Source organism: Crocodylus siamensis, chromosome 4 (assembly GCF_052110815.1).
Source record: "Crocodylus siamensis isolate JL-2025a chromosome 4, ASM5211081v1, whole genome shotgun sequence".
NCBI lineage: Eukaryota > Metazoa > Chordata > Crocodylia > Crocodylidae > Crocodylus > Crocodylus siamensis.
The window spans coordinates 226,818,076-226,838,100 of record NC_143398.1 but is presented as its reverse complement, the minus strand read 5'-3'; the positions used below and the strand labels follow the sequence as shown (position 1 = coordinate 226,838,100).

The window sequence follows — 20,025 nt, the reverse complement described above, 5'->3', positions numbered from 1 at the left end:
CAAGCACTGGCTTTATCTACCTTCTAAGCCCTTCCCTATCCAGTCATGTGGCCTTGCAGCTCCCCACAAGTATTTCCTTCTTGTGGCTGATAGTTTGCTGGCTTTCTCAGCTAGGGCTTAGCTCAGCAGCCTGCAGCTTGCCACCTGGCTGTCTGCTAGCAGCCAGTCCCCTATTAGCCAGCTGGTCTCCTGGCTGCCATTGCTCCTACAGCCAGTCTATTCTAGGCAGTAGTCTCTAAACTAACTATCGGTGTTCCCTGCTTTTTTTTATGTAGTTCCCTTCCTCAGCTGCAGGGACTCCTGGCTACCTGCGTTCTCACAGCTAGCCTTTATTTAGCTGCCCTGGGACCCAACTGCAGCATTTTCTCCCCTCAAAGTGACAGGAGCCCTAGGCCTCCGATCACAGTTGTCTTCTGAATCACATATGGCCAACAGAAGTTTGTAACTCAAAGTATTGTGACTATGAGACCAATATCTGGTATAGTTATGGTGACAAATATGAAATCTAGGATGCTCCCTGCCTACCCTTTCCTTGCTCCCCCTTCCCCTTCCGCTGCTGCAGGGAATCAATGGCCTATTAATGAACCAGTGTTCTTTACTTCACAGATATTAAACAATCGCCAGTGAAGTAACAGTTTGTGTTAATTGTAGGGCTGCCTACTTCACAGCCCCTGCCACTCTCTCTCCATGCCCTGTGCCCAAAATGCTCATTTTAATTTTCACTGGCTGCCTGGAACTGGCTTCTGAAATCCAGGACTGCCCTGGGCAATCCAGGACAGATGGTTACCCTATGTATAGTGGTGCTGAAGAAGGGCTTCCAAAGAATAGCATCCATTGTTACCTAATAGTGCCAAAATAACTGTGGAATGATAATGCCCCATTGATAATAACTGAGACCACTTAATTTGGGCATGAAAAAAATTAAATACATTGGCCAGTTGATGGGGTCCCTTTATAAATTAATGGTATATTCCCAAAACAGGATCCAGAAGTTACATTACATAATTAAATAATAATTAAATAATTGACCAAAAGAGATTATACCTGGTCATATGTGCATGACTGCCATTTTACCACTTTCCCCCCACTACTGTTAATAAAGGTATTGGTCATGTGAGTGTTGCTAGATGAGTCTTGATGGACTCTCTTTTGCAAGAGATCAGCCTATGTTGAACTGTTATACATAATGAAACAAAAGGAAAACAAGGATGCATGTGAACTTAAATGGTGATTGGGAGGGGTATAATCCTAAGTCTCTGAACACTGAATGATATTATAGAATCATAGAAAATTAGGGTTGGAAGGGACTTCAGGAGGTCATGTAGCTCAAGGCAAGACCAGGTCAGGGCAGCTAGGATCTGGAACCAACTTCCAAGAGAGGTGGTCCTGGCTCCTACCCTGGGGGTTTTTAAGAGGAGGTTGGATGAACATCTTCCTGGGGGTTTTTGACCCCAGTATTGTTTCCTGCCATGGCGGGGGATTGGACTAGATGATCTACTCAGGTCCCTTCCAACCCTAGAAACTATGAAACTATCCCCAACTAGATCATCCTAGCCAAGGCTTTGTCTAGCCAGTTTTTAAAACCATCCAAGGACAGAGATTCTACCTTCTCTCTAGCCAAACTGTTCCAGTGCTTTATTACCTTCTTAGTGAGAAAGTGTTTCCAAATATCTAACCTAAACTGCCTGGCTGCAGCTTGAGACAATTGCTCCTTCTTCTGCCATCTACCACCACTGAGAACAGTCTAGCTCCATCCTTTCCGTAACTACCCTTCTTGTAGTTGAAGGCTGCTATTAAATCCTCTCTCATTCTTCTCTTCTCCATACTAAATAGGCCCTCAGTGACTCCTCAAAAGTCATGTGCCCCAGTCTCCTAACCATTTTTGTTTCCCTCCACTGGACTCTTCTGTAGTGGAGACTCCAAAACTAGAAATAGTACTCCAAATGTGGCCTCAGCAATGCTGAAAATAGGGAAAGAGTCACTTCCCTTGATCTGCTGGCAACTCTCCTACTAATGCACCTCAGTATGTTGTTAGCCTTCTTCACAAAAAGGGCACACTGCTGGCTCATAATCATCTTATTATCCACTGTAACCCCCAAGTCCTTTTCTGCAGAGCTGCTGCTTAGCCAGCTGGTCCCCGGCTTCTGTTGGTGCATGGGATTGTTCTGTCCTAAGTGTAGGACTTTGCACTTCTCTGTATTGAATCTAATGGCCCAATCTTCTCTCTCTGAATCCAGTCTTCCAATTTCTGAATCCTAGCCCTATCCTCCAGTGTATCTACTACTCCCTCCATCTTGGTGTCATTTGCAGATTTGCTGAGGGTGCAATCCACCTTAACTTCCAGATCACTGATGAAAATACTGAACAAAACCAGCCCCAGTATCAAACCTCTGGAACACTGCACTTTATACTGGTTGTGAACTAGACATCGAGTCACTGACTATCACCCTCTAAGCCCAACAATCCAAATAATTTTCTATCCACATTGCAGTCCGTTCATCCAACCCATGCTTCCTTAGCTTGCTTGCAAGAACGCTGTGGGGAATTGTATCCAGCCTTGTTGAAGTTAAGGTATATCATGTCCACTGCTCTCTCCATATCTGCAGAGCCAGTCATCTCATCATAGAAGGCAATCAGGTTGGTCAGGCATGACTTATGCTTGGTGAATCCATGCTGACTGTTCCTAATCACCTTCTTCTTCTCAAATATGCTTAGAAATGGATTCCTTGAGGACTTGTTCCACAATTTTTTGAGGGACTGAGGTGAGGCTAACCAATCTGTAGTTCCCTGGATCTTTCTTCTTCCCTTTCTTAAAAATAGACACTATATTTGCCCCTTTCCAATCATCTGGGACTTTTCGCATTCACCATGAGTTTCCAAAAATGATAGCCAGACTCTGCAAATACATCAGCCGACTCCCTCAGCACCCTCAGTTCATCATGTATGGCCCCTACACAGCCAGCTTTCCTAATAGTCCCTAATCTATTCTTTTGCTACTGTTGGCTGCTTACCTCCTCCCCAAACTGTGCTGCCAGGTGCAGTAGTCTGGGAGCTGACCTTGCCTGTGAAGACTGAAGTGAAAAAGGCATTGAGTACTTCAGTCTTTTCTGCATCACCTATCACTAGCCTGCCTCTCACATTTAGTAAATGACCAACACTTTCCTTGATCTTCCTCTTGTTGCTGACATACTTGTAGGAACCTTTCATGTTACCTTTCACATCCCTTGATAGCTGCAATTCCAAGTATGCTTTGGCATTCCTGATTTCCTCCCTGCTTGCCCAGGCAATATTCTTATACTCCTTCCTAATAATTTGTCTAGGTCTCCACTTCCATAAGCTCACTGAAGATTTCCTTGCTAAGCCAAACTGTTCTTCTGCCATACTTGATAATCTTCCTGTGCATTAGGACAGTTCATTCCTCAGTAAGGTTTCTTTAAAATACAACCAGCTCTCCTAGACTCCTTTCCCCCTCACACTGATCTGTCAGGAGATCCTGCCCATCAATTCCCTGAACCTTCATAAGTAGATGTAATTTGCCAGATTTGAAACTGGGCTAAGAAGTGGGCTGTGGTTTTTGTGAATGCCACTTCTGAAAGGGAATTATCTTGAAAGCTATAAAGTGAGCTCACACTTTGTAGCATATAGATATGAATAGAGCAGAAGGAAAAGGTGAACTTAGTACATTGTCTGGGATAAAAGAGAGAAATAAGAGTACTGGCAGGGGTGTTGGACAAAAGCATAAAAAATAAATGAGTATCCTGGGAAAGATATCCAGTTAATGGACCCCATTAAACATGTAAAAAGACCCGCCCAAAATTTGTCAGAGAAAATATGCATGTTGTAGATGACCTCAAAATCAAATTCAGCATATCAGATTTAGGATTTGAAACCTTCCAACTCACTCAGGAAAACTGGAATATCGGGTGTGTAAATACCCATGGATGAATAATGGGCCTTTGGAATTAAATTTAGCTTTCTGTTTTGCAGGGGCCAATTCTGGGTATGAGAACAGATATTATTATATCACCCTTCAAATGCGGGTCACCCCCTGTTCAATGCTGGCATATGTGATCCTCTCCCCTCGCCACCATAGGGAAATAGTTTTAATTACACTGATGGGACTGATCAGACTCATCTACTGGATGACTGTCAAAAAACTCTTGATGAATGGCTGTGTCATCTGGAAATATCCAGCTATCAAACCTACTTGTCTAAGCTTAATGTGAAAATGAAACTTTAGTCAATGTTTCTTTAAATTCTCTCACTATGCACCATTTTGTTTTTGGAGCAATTATGGTAAATGAATTGTTAATAATAAAACCTGATTTGTACAAATCAAATCTGCATGTTGTATATATGGATTTCAAAAGTGTCAGTTAAGGAAAGTATGGAATTGTTGGCACACCTCTTAACATAGTACATTATAAAGATGGCTATGCCTAGTGTAAGTCCTGTGAATTTAGGGAGAATTTTGAAATGTTAAAGAAATCTATATAGCACCAAGTAATAGACTTTTAGGTCTAACATCTTAAGGCCCAAGTTACTTTAGTCAGAATAAAACATGAGTATGTGAGTATATACATGAATCAGTATTAAACTATTGTCCAACAACTAATAGCTATAGTGAAAAAATGTCCTTATATAGTCACCAACAGCCAGTGGAAATACTAAATTTGATTTTACATTCAATAGTGATTATAACCTTTGTTCCAATTATTTTGGCCATTGTGTTAATACTTGCTATAGCTTATGTCCAATAATTAATCTGTAAGCTGCAATGGTTGATGTCAAAGACTGAATTTCACAGGTGGGACTTCAAAGAAAAAGCAGTGCTAAGGGATGACTGGTTCTGACACAGGCATGACCTAACTTCCCTGGCTCTTTGGTTGATTAGACAGTTAGCCAAGAGGCTGGGAATTAAATAGAGATGAGAGATTGGGAGTACACTGTACCTGACAGAACTTTTCATAGCACCAGGATGAGGTCCCCTCAGAAAGGTGGCAAATAGAAAATTACCAGCATGTTGGTAAGAGACATTTTCTCACTGTTTAAGAAGGTAGGATTAGATGTTCTATACCATTAAAATGCTACTAAAGTTAATGTTGCTCAACTAAAAACCAGGATGAACATGACAGAGCAGCTGTGACTAGTTACATAACCAGGGCCAGTGCCAGGGTGAAGGTGAGGTGAACTGGTACATCCTTGCTGGACCTCTTAAGGGTGGCAAGTTTCTTGCTATGCTTGTTGTACTCTATAGCCTATTACCTGATCAATATTGCATTTTTTCAGCAAAAGTTGTTGTTTAATATCTGCTTCAAGAAATCATTTCGGCCAAGTCCCCTCCTGGGGTCAGCCAGCCAGCCTGGGACTGCTTCTCCCTAGCTCAACATGCTGTGGAAAGGTTGCTACAGTGAGAGGCTAGCCGGCAGGCAAGTCCCATACTGTAGTGCCCTCACGCTCCAGCCAGCCCTGGTCACCATCTACATGTGAATTTTGGTGCACATAACTACTCCTCTGTAGGACAGTACTTGTCCTACAGTGGAGTTAATTAATTTACTGTGCCCTAATATGGGCACAGGTGTAGATGGTGACACTTTACTGCACAGCTAATTAGTCAGCTCCACAGTAAAGCACATTCATATACATACCCTGTAGGTAGAATGGATTAATATTGGCTTTGTATGGTTTAATTTCGCCCTGTGATGCAACTCTGTGACTGCTGATCATCATAATTTAGCTAAAAGTCTATTTTGTTCTTTTGTCCCCCAAACTTTTGAGATTTTCCCCTTCCCTGTGAATAAAATATTGTACAAGAGCAACATTCCAAACGTGCATCAAAACTTTAACCCAACCGAGACTGCATATACAACCACATCTTTAAAAAGCAAACAAAACCATTTAGAACAAAATAACTGGCATAGTGTAACAAAAGGCATCGGCATATATAGCATAATCATAACGGAGGTAACAACAATGCATTGTAATCATATCTATTGTGTACTCAACCTCTTGGAACCTCAAATATATACAAAAAGGTCAGCCTATACCAGTAGGTTTCTTTGCAGCGTTCTTCGTGAGCTGAAATCTACAGATCGAGGTCCTTAAGTATAGGGTGAAAATCAGTTCCTTCAATAATATACATCAAGTCCAAGCTTGATGCAGCTTTAGAGGTTATTTTTTTGACATAACACTGTCTATATAATAAAGTTCATTTTGTTCACACAGCTCATGCATCACTGTTCCTGTAAGAAAAGCTGTAGCAATAATTCTAGTGTGTATTATTTTGAGTCATATCAAAAAGCTCTTGTTGGGAAAACTATCATTTTGTACTTTTGCCCCTTGCCATGCTTGTACATCCAAACCTCTTACAATTTCTATGGCCTTTTGAGCATACATGATATGTTGTATCAGGTATATAATGAGAATGAGAATGGCAATGGGATTTATTGTGTTCTTCTCTCTCCCACCCCTTTTTGAGGGTTATTTTTTTTTCACATTGAATCAGAACAAAACCAGTTCTGAATTAGAAGGAAAACAAGAATCCTCCCACCCTTCGTCTCCCCTGCCATAAAAGGTTGGTTTCAAATCTCACTTGTTAACTGCCTTCAAGTGGGCAGACAAAGTTTCTTGGGTTCCCTGCAATCCCACATAGATTTGGGGGGGGGGGGGAGGGGCGGGTGCAAAAAATCTTCAGCCCAGTGGGTTCCAAGGCTGCTGCACACAACAGCCTGCAAGCTGGAAAAACTGACAACCAGGGGTCTCCTTGAGTTGGCCAGTTGGTAAACCCTGGATTTCTCATACCTAAAGACAATATCCCACAGCATCCCAATAAGCCAAGGAAGCTTTGCTCCTCTGCAGCCTATTAGGCTGTAAATCTCAGGGATATGGGAATCCCATGAAGTGTTAACTCTCCTAGCTTAATGGATCCAGAAAGAGTAGGAACCTAGGTTATCAAACAGCCCTCCAGGTGAAATGTCAAGGGATAAAGGGGATTAAGGACATGGGAAAATAGGAAGTGTAGCAAATGATCTGATGGAAACTAGGCAGGTAGCTGCAGCTGCCTGGCATTTATCCAAAGTTTCATCAGAACTGACACATTCCCACAGAATGGTTTGATTCTTTCTAATCAGCATTTTCTGATTGAAAACTATTCTGTTGGAAAATTCTGTAAGCACAACAGAGGGGTTCTACATCAAAATTATTTCCAGCAATACAAAGGACAACTAAAGCCTTGCCTTAAAAGTTTCAATAATTTCAATGTTGTTATATAATGGTTTAATATGGCTTAAGAGAGGTCTACATCATAAAGAAGAATTTTTAGTTTACCTGTTGGTTGTATTTTTTTCTGGTACACACGGATCTCTTTTGCTTTTTCAAGTCTAGTTAATGTCTGAGAATCTGTGCCGTTATATCTGTTTATACGTAGAACGTTGAAGTTATCAGAATTAATTGCATACAAATAATTTTCAAATATTGTTAAACCATAAAGATGCCTTGCCTGAAAAGAGAAAAAAGAAAGGAACTTGATTCAAGTCCAATTGTAATGCCACACCGTGATATTTGCATACTGAGTTGTGTAACTGAAATAGTTTTTAGAAAAGTCAATAAATATTTGTAAAAAAAACTGAGCTGAGTCTAAATCACAAATAGATTCCACTTCACTTTAATCAGACATTCAATAGTAAAGCAAGGGCTTCACCAGGATAAATAAAAAAAAAAAAAGAGTATTTAAAATATCCTGTCCCACTTTGAAAAATCTGTACTTTCCAAAGGCCTGAACTATTGCCCTGAGAAACAGCCAGATAAGATATGAATATGTAGAGAATCAGAAGAATTCTTCCGCATATTCTGTCTGAAAGAATACTTCTACAACCACTCCTGACAACCTTCCTACCACAACTGAGAAAATAACAGTAACAGAACATGGGACTGGACACCATCCAGAGGAAGTAACCACACAATGGATGACTACATCAACTACTTTAGGCATAAAGCTAACAATGACATTCTCAAAAAAGCCAGGACTATAACAACCTCTCTCTGTTAGAGAGAAAGCCATGCAGCCCCTAAGATCCAACAACAAAACAGTAATCAATTAATGGACAAAGGTAGAGCTATAGTCGTCCTCAACCATCAAAACTACATTGATGACGCCAACAGAGAAGTCTTTGACATCAAATACTATAAAGAACTTGGGAAGAATCCTACACCAGTATGCACTCTGGAACTGGAAAGTATTATCATATCATTCTCATACCAACTTCAAGGAAAAATTCTTCCACTACTGTTTAAGTCTGCTACCCCAACAGATTTCTATATGCTCCCAAAGATTAATAAACATGGTAACTTTATTCTAACTTTATCCTGTTGGTCCAATAAAAGATATCACCCTCAAATCCTTCTCTCTCTCAAAAATATTTATCATTCTAAGTTCATTTCTTCTCTGAGAGTTCCAGCTTATCCTGTTTAGTCTGTATCTGTCTCTTAGATGGCAAATTCCCCAGTGTGAGAACTACATTTGTACATCTTGCACACAACACTAGCGCTTGTATAACATAATAAAGTGCTAAAGGAGAGAATAGTAAAAGGTTATTTTCATTTTACAGAATGATCATATATCTACACATGAAGATGACTCCATTTCTAGTTTATTTGAGAGCTGTTGTAGCCAAAATTGTCCAGGAAAAAAAGAGAAGCAAGTTTTTTTGAGATGGTGGGTGTGTGAGTGAGAAAGAGAGAGAGAGAGAGATCTTTGGTTGGACCAGCTGTATAGTCTCTCCCAACTATTGGTCCAATGAAAGATATCACCAAAAACCCCTTGCTTGTAGTTTATTAAGTCATAGTTTAATTAGATGTGATAAAATTCTGCTGCAAAATGCTTTCTGTTAATATATTCTTAATTTTTAAAATATGTTTAGTTTGGCCATGTTGGCACTTTCTCTGTGTCAGCTTTTGGGGAACAATTATGCAATAGAGTTTTACTAGCAGAAATGCTTCAAAATATGAATTCCAAATTTGTATTCATAGTATTCACACCAGATGTGTGTGGGTGCACTCATTCAATCAAGGAACAGAAATTATACTTAGTTAACTAACCAATTTCAATTATCAAACACAGCTTGAATATCAAATATCCAATACTCCAAAGCCTGCTTGTGATCAATCTATTAAGCTATAAAAAATGCAAAACATTTCATTGAATATACTTTAAAAAGTGAACAAACAAAAGAAATATGTTGGTAGATATGTATAAACTGAAACTTTTCTTAATCGTTTTTTCACTAAAAATATTCATTGAGCTATTTTATATTGGATCACAAACACTTGTGTAAGCTCTTAGGTTGTGCATCTAAAATCCTATTTCTCAAAATGATTCCCGCTGAATTAATCTTGGCCTCCGTATTCAGACGTTACTTAGTCAAAGCTCTAATTTAAGTCAATGGGAGCTTTTTTCTGAAGAAAATGCAACAAGATTTAATCAAATAATAACAAAGAAGAAGAAAATAACAAAGAAAACAATGATGCACCTGTGATACTATGCCCTAAAGAGAAGAGTGACTTCTGGTACAATGTCAACCTTTTACTAAGAAAATATCTTTGTAAATGTTTAATACTGAAAGAGAAACCCTAGAGAGAGAGAGAGAAAGTTCTACTCTGCTAAATGATCTCTCTTTCCCCCTCCTATCCCACTCAGTTGTCAATATTTTAAAGTTTGATTATTCATTTATGTCCAATGTGGGCTACTATTCTTACTTAGCTCGAATAATATGACTACTTTTATGATGCATTTTATGATTTTTTTTTTTTTTACTCATTCTTGTGGGTGTTATTTTAGCTGTTTGTGCTGCTTCCTTAGTATCATGCATATAAAAAGTAGGTCCATAAAGGCCAAAGAGATTATAAGCAATACAATATCACCTCACCTCAGTTTTGTTTACCAAATCAGGCTCTAAATATTTAAAAATAATGCCAGTGAAAATGCGTGTTTGTAACTGATAAACAGTAATCTCTAGAGGAGTTCAAAATTAAAACAACTCCTTCTTCCAGTATTTATCAAATGCATTTTGTAACCTTAAATGTATTTTCAAATTCCCGTTAATCTGGTAATATAATTTCCTTTTTTCTTCTTAAGACTCACAGGAATGCTAACAGTTTCACAGAACTCACTTCAAATTCAACTTTGTCATAAGCAGAGACAACACCCAATGAAGTAATCAAATTTAAAATTTGGCCTTTGAGTGGACCAAGGTAATTAACAGCCTGTTCCTTCTTCATGCGCCTTTAATAAACCACAGTATTGGTCTAACTCTTGGGCACCTCCCTCTCCCACCCTCCCACCCCGCATTTAGTTTTTAGTCTCTTAATTCTTGGGTAGTATGAACATCCGGACCTCCTTTTAGAACTATTGTCTAACATCTGAGCTTCACGGGTAATAGGAAGAGAGAAAATAGGCCAAAATGGAGTTGTTATTGCTTTAATTTACTTTCTTAGATCAATCCTGTACAGTGTGTGTCAGTTATTTCCATGATCTGCAACCTGACTTCTCAGAATCAGAAAATATCAGCACCAAAACATAAAGGATCAAAATGTACAACATCCTCCTTTCTAATGCAATTGGCAAATGGGTATAGTAAATCCATTTTTCTGGGGAAAAAAATGAAAAATCTGGTATCCTCTTCTTAGTCAGGCTACTCAGGTTGCTCTTTTCTCTTCCCTACATGACATGCCATACATGCCTATTTTACAAATCAAAGTTAAATTATCCTGCTGCCCTTAAAATGGACTTCATATTAATTTCAAGGCCTAGTAGCAGCTTGGTTACCTTTACTGCAATAATTTATATCAGGAAGACACATTTATTCTCAGTATCTACTCTGTGTACATTAGAGTTATCTTAAACCAAGATAAAACTAGATGTCTACGAGAGATCAGGAAATTGCATCTCAAGCCCCTGAAGATGCCACAGGGACTACTTGACCTGGTTACTATCCCACCAGGTCTCCAGCTTGCTCTCTAAGCTGCCATAGAGACTTTCCTCTCCTCAGTCACAACCAGAGTAGCAGCGACAGATTCAGCCTTAGTATATCCATCACTGTCTTCAGCTGATGCCCAGTGCATTTATTCAATCCCAAGCTTTAAGGATATAGACCCAAAACTCAAATCAACATAAAGACTGTTATTCCCTCGAGTGTGAATATGGCATGAACCTGTGTGAATCTAACCTGACCTGCAGAAGGGAACTCATTTCACCAGTTGTCCCTTCCTTCTCTGACATTATCAGGCTGCATGCCCACTACCCTCTTCCTCTCCTTCGTAAGGTGGTAATACTACCTTATCTCCCCTCTTAATTCTCTCTTCACAATATCCTTGATGATCTATATCCTCTCTTCACTGGGTCCATTAGCTGAATACGATATCTTACTGCTGAAGTTATCACCTACCTATTTCCTTTTGTGCTCTCTTCCACACCCATGGTTCTGTTATATTTTCTGTGCCTCCTGAGAGGCACTGCATGAATATAGACCACAAACTGCTAAAAGGACTAATTGGCACATAATGTATGTGGCTAAGCACATTATCACCTCTCTTGAACCAAAATAAATCCATACTACTATAAATTGATATATCGATATTGATACCATTGCTTTTTATTGTATTAGCTGAATCTTCCATTCAATACTTACTTGTCGTCCTCGAATTATTGTATGCCTGTTTCTTCCATGATAGTCAACAACTTCTACATAATCCAGATATGAGTCTACCCAGTACAGATATTTATTGATCAGGTCCAATGCGAGAGCAGTTGGCTGCTCGATTTTAGATTCTACTATCCTTGTCCTGTTCATCCCATCCATGTCACATCTCTCAACTTTGGCAACATTCCCATAGTCCGTAAAGAAAAGTTTTCTGTTGAAAGAAAAGAAAATGTGCTTTAAGTGCGTGTGCATACTGTGAATCTCCCCAGTGGGGCATGCTGTAAAATACGTTTTCATTCTAATTCATTTCAGTGGTTACATCTGTTAGTAACCCATAACCATTACCACATAATATCAGTCATAAACACAGAAATCTGCTAATGAATATTGTAAGGCATGAGGGAGCAGGTTAACTAAAGATGATGAAATATTCCAAAAAATCCTTGATTATGCTGGGTTTTGGTTCAGCTTTTCTAGGTGTTATTTTTTATTTTACTGTATAAAAAAAATGTGCCTTCGGAGAATCATTGCTGCTGATAACCCCTGAAATTCTTATGCTGTTAAATGCATTAGGTAAAAGGAAATATGTCTTGTGTTTGTATTTATCCATCTTTGTATTTTCTCCTATATAGAGAGGTTGCATTCGAATTTTGTTTACATAGATATTAAGATTGTTACAAAGAGTAGAGAGTAGCAAACTTGTGAAATCAAAAAACCCACACAGTATATACACTGATAAATACTCTTAGATACCACCAAAAAACACATTTTACAATAGATGGTAATTTACTTTATAGTTCATTTTTATTTAATTTTGAGGAAAGGACAAGAAAGGATCATTTAGCCCTGAAGAAGTTCCAGTTTGTTTATCTTTCCATGGACTTAATGAATCATTTTGTGGAAGACTAATGGAATCTATCAAAGCCTTAAACTTACCAGCAAAATGTCTAAGCCTGATATTTGATTAGCATTCACTCTGTTTAGTAAATACAAATCAATTACAATTAACCTGACAATATTTTAACAAGATTACTTTCTCATAAGACCAAATTACATTTGTAAAGAAAAGACCATGTTGCCATGACTTTAACATGATCTCAAGAATAATCCAATTTCTAGTGACTGAATATTATTAATATTACCTTGAGAATCAAAGATTTGATTTTCCAAATTTAGTGAATTATCCATTAGTTCCAAGCATTAATGGAGCAACAGTATATAAAGCCTGGGATACCTTTGTGCTAAATTATAATTTAAAAATGTAATTAGCTGTAGTTATTGTAACCTCTATTGAGAATTTAAAACTCTGGTAATGTTGGAAAGAAAGCACAGTTGCTAAGTAGCCAATTGAGACATATACAGTACTGCATTATTAATATCTCCCAATAAATGGGAACGAGTTTTCAGTGTAGGTCAGAGGATCTGACAACCAAATAGTTTTCTTTTTTAATTAAAAAAAAGTACAGTAGGATCATGCTGTTTTAATTGTCCAAAGTGTAGACAAAGTCCAGGCCATTTTGTTAAAATGAACAAATTTCCTTTTTCTATTTTTTTTTAAAATAAGGTCACCAGTGAGTCCAGTGTAAAACGTAATGGCTTGGTATGTCAAAATAACTGCACATTATGAATGACAATATGTGAAGTAAAGTCTTTCAAAGAAAAAAATAAAATTAACAGAGAAATCAAATCATAATCAGTATTATAAATCAGAAAAACAGCATATTAAAAACATATTTATTACAGATACGTGATTTCAATTCATATCACTTTTTAAGGGCAAATTAAGGCTATTTTAAATACTACTTTGCCTCACTCAAGTGTTTGCAAAACTGTTAATGTAAAACATGGGGGGGTCCCCAAATTCAGTGGCATTTGTGGGGTGACAATTAGGAAAGGGGAAGAGCTCTTTAGGCTAAGAAGCAACACTGGCACCAAATCAAATGACTATGGATAAATTTAGATTGGATTATTCTAGCTCTAGGGTGAGAGAAGATTTGCAATGCTTTTTTAAGCAAGGAGGTTTGGGCGAAGAGTGTGAATCACTCTAATTTTAGACCTGATATGTTAAAGAACAGGATAGCCTGGCTCAACAAGGAATTCTGGCTCAGCAACCAGCCTCTGTGATATGGAGTCATGTTTGCAGTCCCCATGCTGAGGTACAAAGGTAGCTCTGGTTGTATAGAAGGTGATTGGTAATTCTGTGCCTCAGGGATTTTGCTGTTTACCAGTTTGGGCCAGAAAGGTTTCTTGCCCCATCTCTGTCCGCTGACTGCTACTGACTTCTTTTTTTTTTTGGTGTTTATGATTTCCCTCCTGCCCTTCTCTTAGGCACTGGCATGCGCATGCTGGCTAAGGCTGGCGCTGGGTACTGTTTAGGGGTGCACTGACATATCCGCTGGTACTTAGAAAACCCAAATGTTTCTGGCTGAAGAATCTTACTCAGAGTCACATTAATGAGCAAGTCTGAGGTCAGCAAAGATTTCTTTCCACTATGGCATATTGGTACAGGCAGTAAAGGTCTTTCCCTTTTCCAATAGTATGGAGAATGGTCTTTTTCCTGGGATCTTATGAGCATCTGCTAACCAACTGCTTCCCTGTTATTAAAGTGGTAAGGTACAGGCAGTGTCCTCATCTCTCTTGCACTGACCTATGGCATGTCATAAGATTGTCTTGGGTTTTTTTCATTGTTCATTGTGTATTGCTTATGGTAGCTGTGGTTAAGGCTCTGGAATGGCAATTTTTCAGGAGTTAGATTAGCAACTGTAAAAGCAGGATACTAGACTTGATGATGAAGGAAGCCTCTAACCAGCCCTATGTACTTACATTTCTTATGATACAATCTTAAGCCTAAAACAAGGAAATATTACACAGGTGGACAAACTGGAAGTTTTTCAGGGACTTTTGGCCTGCAATCACTGCTTGGGCTCAAGCTCTGGCTTGAGCCAACAAAAGGTCGCTGGCCCCTGCTCTAAGTAAACAACAGTGCCTTATTTGGGGGACCTGGCACACACAGTAGGCAATACACTTCACAGGAGCACTTCCAGGCCTGGCACAGAGGTAGTACAGACGTGCCATTAGTGTATTTGGGACACACACACAGAGCAATCTTACATATAAAGGATGACTTGGAGGAGCTAATGGTTTTTTTCTACCCTAATACTCAACTACTCATATCAAAGCTTAACTTAACACCACGAAAATATTTCCTTTTAAGACTTATGCCAACAATAAAGTTTATGGAATCAGAAGTTAGCTGCCTAGGCTATGAACAGTAGACACTTTAGAACAAGGACTTGTCTTTCTAGTAGTGTTTGTTTAGTTCCTAGCACAAGGCCATTTTGGTGCTAGGAATTGGGGCTCCTAAATGCTACCACAGTACAAATAAATAAATAATCATGAAAAAGAATGTAATAATTTGTTTTCTCCCACAACAATTTTGCCACTCTAGTACCACCAGTAATGGAAACTTGTCTGTGTCAATAAACTGAACACAAAGATGATGAAGCAGACAACTAGAAAATTAGGAGCAACAGGCATTGACAAATTGCCACTTTTACCTCTACATTGCTGGTCATACAAATTCATGCTTCAAAAAAAAGCTCTAGCTCTGAATCAGCAACATGTACAAACTAACAAATAGTTGAGAACAGTACTGTTTTATGGGGGAGTAAATAACTGCGATGAAATGCACATAAAGCCAGTGACCGCAAGCATAAATTGCACCCTGTCGTCCCAGGCAGTGGGGGGCAGACCCCTGACTTCTGCCCAGTCACATGGCTCCACGCTTTCAGCACTTTCAGCCAGCCCCTCTGCCACCAGCTGCCACCACCCGGAGCCTGGGGCTGGGCCCCCGAGCCTACTGACAGCCCAGGCCTGCTCCACCCTGGCTCAAAGTGCTGCTGTCCAAAGTTTACATTAGATGCTGTGCCCAGGAGCAGTGTGTTCTGGAGTTTATCACATCACATTAATTGCACATGTAGGTGCACCGAATGACTTCAGAGCCACTATTCATGTATTTCACCTTAGACATTCACTTAAATACTTTCCTGAATTAGAACTTGTATTTGTAAGAAGTTATGCATGGTAAGTCTTTAAACCTGTTTGCTTGGATAATAAAACAACAGTCAATAAAACTGTCAATAAAACTGATTTGCATCAAACATGACGTTTTCGCGTTTCTGGATTTTTTTCCTAAGCATGTTCTTGATACAAAAAGACTGTAGTAAGGGATTTGATATCAGTATAGTTTTCCTTCTTATAGTATTTTTTTTTCCTACTGGAAATCAACAGTACACCAACTTAATATAGTACAATTCATGATTATAGGCAAAAAACAGACCAAGACGGCAGTTTTCCACTATTTTAGGGACTGATTAATAATTATTGAGAATTAAAATTAAGAAAATGAAAGCTTTAACAAAATAATGCTAAAACACAATTGTTAATCTAAAAAAACAAAGAGGCTTTCTCGGACAAGATTTAAATCAGATGTCCCTTATAATGTAACTCATATACAATTACTATGTACTCTCTTGTACTTTAAGCCTCAAGCCTGTTGAAGGATGTTTTTTAGTAATACATTTTCACCTTTTAGATTAATCTTATACTCAAGAATGGCACTGGATTGACAGTCCTGATTTTCAAAATTCTTTATCAATTTATAGAACACTTAAAGCATGAATAGTAGCAATACACATTTCCTCACACACAGCCCAATCAATACACCTTGGTCAATCCATAATGTTATTAAGTCCAAGGGTAACAGGATTACTCACTGCAGTGTTTAGCTCCCAGGCTTAGCTGACCAATCACATTGCTAATTAAAACCATCTTCAGCATGCATCTTTAGTATAAACTTGCATTTGATTATTTAGGCAAATGAACTTTTAAAAAAAAACAGACTTGTTGAACATCTCATATAGGTCTCCACATTTTGACATTAACATGGTATCAAAATACACAACCATGATATTTGGCGCAGGGAGAATGCAGGCCCAGGACCACAGAATCTAAATGGATACCTTATGCCATCAAGTCTACTCCAGTGTTATCATACTGTAACAGGGGACCTTCTCGGGGCTGGTCCGCCATTGGCCCGCCCACCTGTTCCTGGGCTAACCGCCTGCCTCACTCTTCTGCCATGCCTTGTTGTTCCATAATTGGTTCTAATTAGGTGGGAGGCTGCCCATTCTTGCCCAATACCAGGGGGTGCTCTCTGTGGCTACGATCCTCCCGTACACCACAGCCCAAGCCTTGCAGATGACATCCAGGTGACACAATGCTCCCAACCTACAGACGGACCGAACTTAGCCCTCAATGTCAGGCCTCATACACACACATGTTCACACTGCCCTCGTCTCACTAGGGCCTTTCACGCTCCACTCCCTCTTATAGGGTCTCTTTCATGCATCAACAACTTATAACAGCTTGCTCCCTCTCCGAGTGGGCCCCTTTGGCCATAGGCTTTATCTAGCGCACACCTTGGGTGGCAGACGTACCATCTTTTGGGCCTCTCCCATGACCTTCACCAAGGTAACAACCAGCCAATTACCCAACTGGGGCCAAGCTTGCCCTGGCCCCTCCAAGGGCAACTCTACACAAACTCACACACATACCGGGCTCCAAGCCCTCTTTTGTTTCCCCCTCACTGGGGCTCCACATCCACCTCCTCACTAGGGCTCCACATCTTCTACCCCCTCACTGGGGCCATGGGGCTTCCCTCCCTGGTGGGGGCTCAGGTGGTCGTAGCCATTCCTGGCCGCAATTGCTACCCACACTGATGTGGGGGCTAGGGGTTATTGAAGTGCTCCAACCTGCCTTCCACCAGGGTAGTGACTGGTTTGGTATTTTCCTGGAGACTCCCATGTCACTGGAAACCCCACCAGGCCACCCATACCCAGCTGGGTGCAGTTTTAGGTCATGCCCAAGACCAAGAGCCTCCTGCTCCTACCTGCAAGATGTTCCATTCCACAGTTCAGCCAGTTGATGTTTCTGCCTGCCTGCCAGCAGCGAACTGCTCTGTTTATATAGGAGGCCATGGTTCCAAAATGGCCGCCGCAATCAAGCATCTCCTGGTTGCCTGACTCGGCCCTTACAGTGGCAGGCCTTTAAAGCTGGCAGGCACCAACTGTTGGTGGCAGTTCTTTCCTGCCACACATATGATCAAAAGAATCAGAAGGTCCACCCAAGTCTAGTGATGTATTGAGTTTGCACAGTTAAGGTATACCAGTGTCTGTGGCCAGAGGCAGACAAGGGAGTGATAAGGCTAGCATCACATCTGCCCACTTTTGACTACCCAACATAGATAACCAGATACCTATTTATAGCTGTATTGAGTCCTGAATTGTATTATTCACTCTCTCAAGTTTTTGCATACCTATGGCTCCATCTACTACATGGTATAAGTAGACAATTTCTCTGAACTATAAGATTCATTGGCAAGAACTGCTAATTCTATGCCATGTTCAAGTCTTGCATCTTCATGAAATGTTCTCCAGTTGCATCTACCTATGTCCCCTAAAAATGCAAAACTATGGCTCATATTTGGATATATTAATAAACTTTGTCATTTTTTTCCCCAGAAACCATTATATCCAATGTTTTAATGTACTCCAGATGGCCCAGGAAAATCAGCTTCTCCAGTTACAACATGGCCCTAATCAGGGTCTCTAACTTGCCAAGCATAGTGGGGAAAGGAGAAGTTTATAAGCAGCCTGAATGTCAGGCCTCAGCTGCTGTGCTGTTCTCCAGGCAGCCCAGCTGGTTAACCTAAACTTGTGGTTCTCATTGCTCTTTTGAGCAGTTGGCTCTCAAACCTCTAGCTGCCTCTGCCCACACAGCAGAAGAAGCATGCACTCCCATGGAATAAATAAAGCCTTCCTTGTAGGGAAAGCTACAGAGCAAGATGCTGATGCACAAAAGTCCCAAGAAAACAAACGCACAAACAGTTGCTATATCTTTGGCTGTAGTGAAATGTTGACTACATGGCAAAAATGCTAAATCTTATAATATCTTGAAACCCCCACCCCAAATTCTACATTCACAAAATTCTAATATCCAGGAGTCCTGTTTCAGATAAATAGGACAAGTCACATACCCCTCAAAGTTATTGTTTCAAGCTCTTTGCAGACTTAGAAAAATAATTTTAATATAACAGCATATTCTTTTTCAGCTGAAGCTCTCTGTATCAGTCAAGAATCAAAAGTTAAGTTAGTGGAACTGAAAGCCAAGATTGTGGAGAATACATAAGGTGAAATTCAGGGCAAGGGACCAATACAGTATACAGGACCATATAAATACTTTAATATCTGCTGTCCCCCAAACACCTTCCCTTTCCTCTGTGTCCCCTGTAATCATAGGGACAGAAAGCACTATAGCACCTCCTGCGTGGAGGTCTGCGAGAGAAGAAACAAGTCTTACAAATGCACCGTCATTTAAAAAATAAGGCCTACTTGCCAGAAGGAATGAAATACCTGTACAGGGAGAAAGAAGAGGGGTTTCTACAGGAAATACAGTAACTGTGTAACAACCCCCCACCCAACTCACCAGCCCACAGCATGGACACATGGCCGAGCCAGCACCATGCCAGCCAAAAGTTCACTTCTGATTGGCCTGGAGTCCCTGAGTGATGGGCCAAAAATGCACTGGAGACAGGAGCAAGGGGGAATGGTACCTGAGGGATCAGAAGTGGCCCTGGCTAGTCTCAGCCCCAGCAGAGCCCTGAACACTCTCGCTGCTGCAGGGGAAACCAAGAAGGCACAGGTTGCACATTCCATGGGGCTGGCTGTGCCCCAAGCAGGAGCTGAGGAGTCGGCTGCATCCCACCCAGGGAAGACTTGGGGAGAAGCTGAGAGCACAGTGCCCACCTGGAGTGATGGGGAGCCACCACCAACAAGTCCCATGGCAGGACGCACAGATCCAGGTCCAACCTGCAGCACACCAGGGGCTGAGCACTCGTCTGAGGACAGTTCCTTGAAGACCCGAGTTCAACAGTTCCAGCTACAGACACCCAGGGGCCATCCACAGGGGGTAACCAGGGAAGGGCTCTCCAAAGCAGTATTTGAACCACAAAGGCCCACTGGTGATGCCCATGGACCAGGGATTCACCAACAGGAAGGGAGCACCAACAGGGAGTGAGCACAGGCCTCATGGGGGTGCAAAGGTAACCACCCCAAGGCGAAGCCATACCTGGCCTGTCACCAACACAGGAAGGATCTTCTGGAGAGGGTGCCTTCATGAGGGACCCAAGAGGCCCAATCAGGAAAGTGAGGGGGCATAGGGCCTGAAGTAACTCAAACCCCCAAAAGGAGGAAACAGCTCAGGACAGTGA

General features: G+C 40.5%; 1 protein-coding gene across 1 annotated transcript in view; it reads right to left on the bottom strand.

The window, feature by feature from the left end:
• The window catches only part of LRP1B (LDL receptor related protein 1B), a 1,602,836-nt gene that overhangs the window by 740,646 nt on the left and 842,165 nt on the right, over positions 1 to 20,025 (bottom strand). Inside the window, exons 8-9 of the mRNA XM_090045827.1 lie at positions 11,685 to 11,907; positions 7,327 to 7,498 (exon numbers count right to left, since the gene is read on the bottom strand). Of these exons, the coding sequence (XP_089901953.1) occupies positions 7,327 to 7,498; positions 11,685 to 11,907 (395 nt within the window). The remainder of the gene's footprint in view (positions 1 to 7,326; positions 7,499 to 11,684; positions 11,908 to 20,025) is intronic.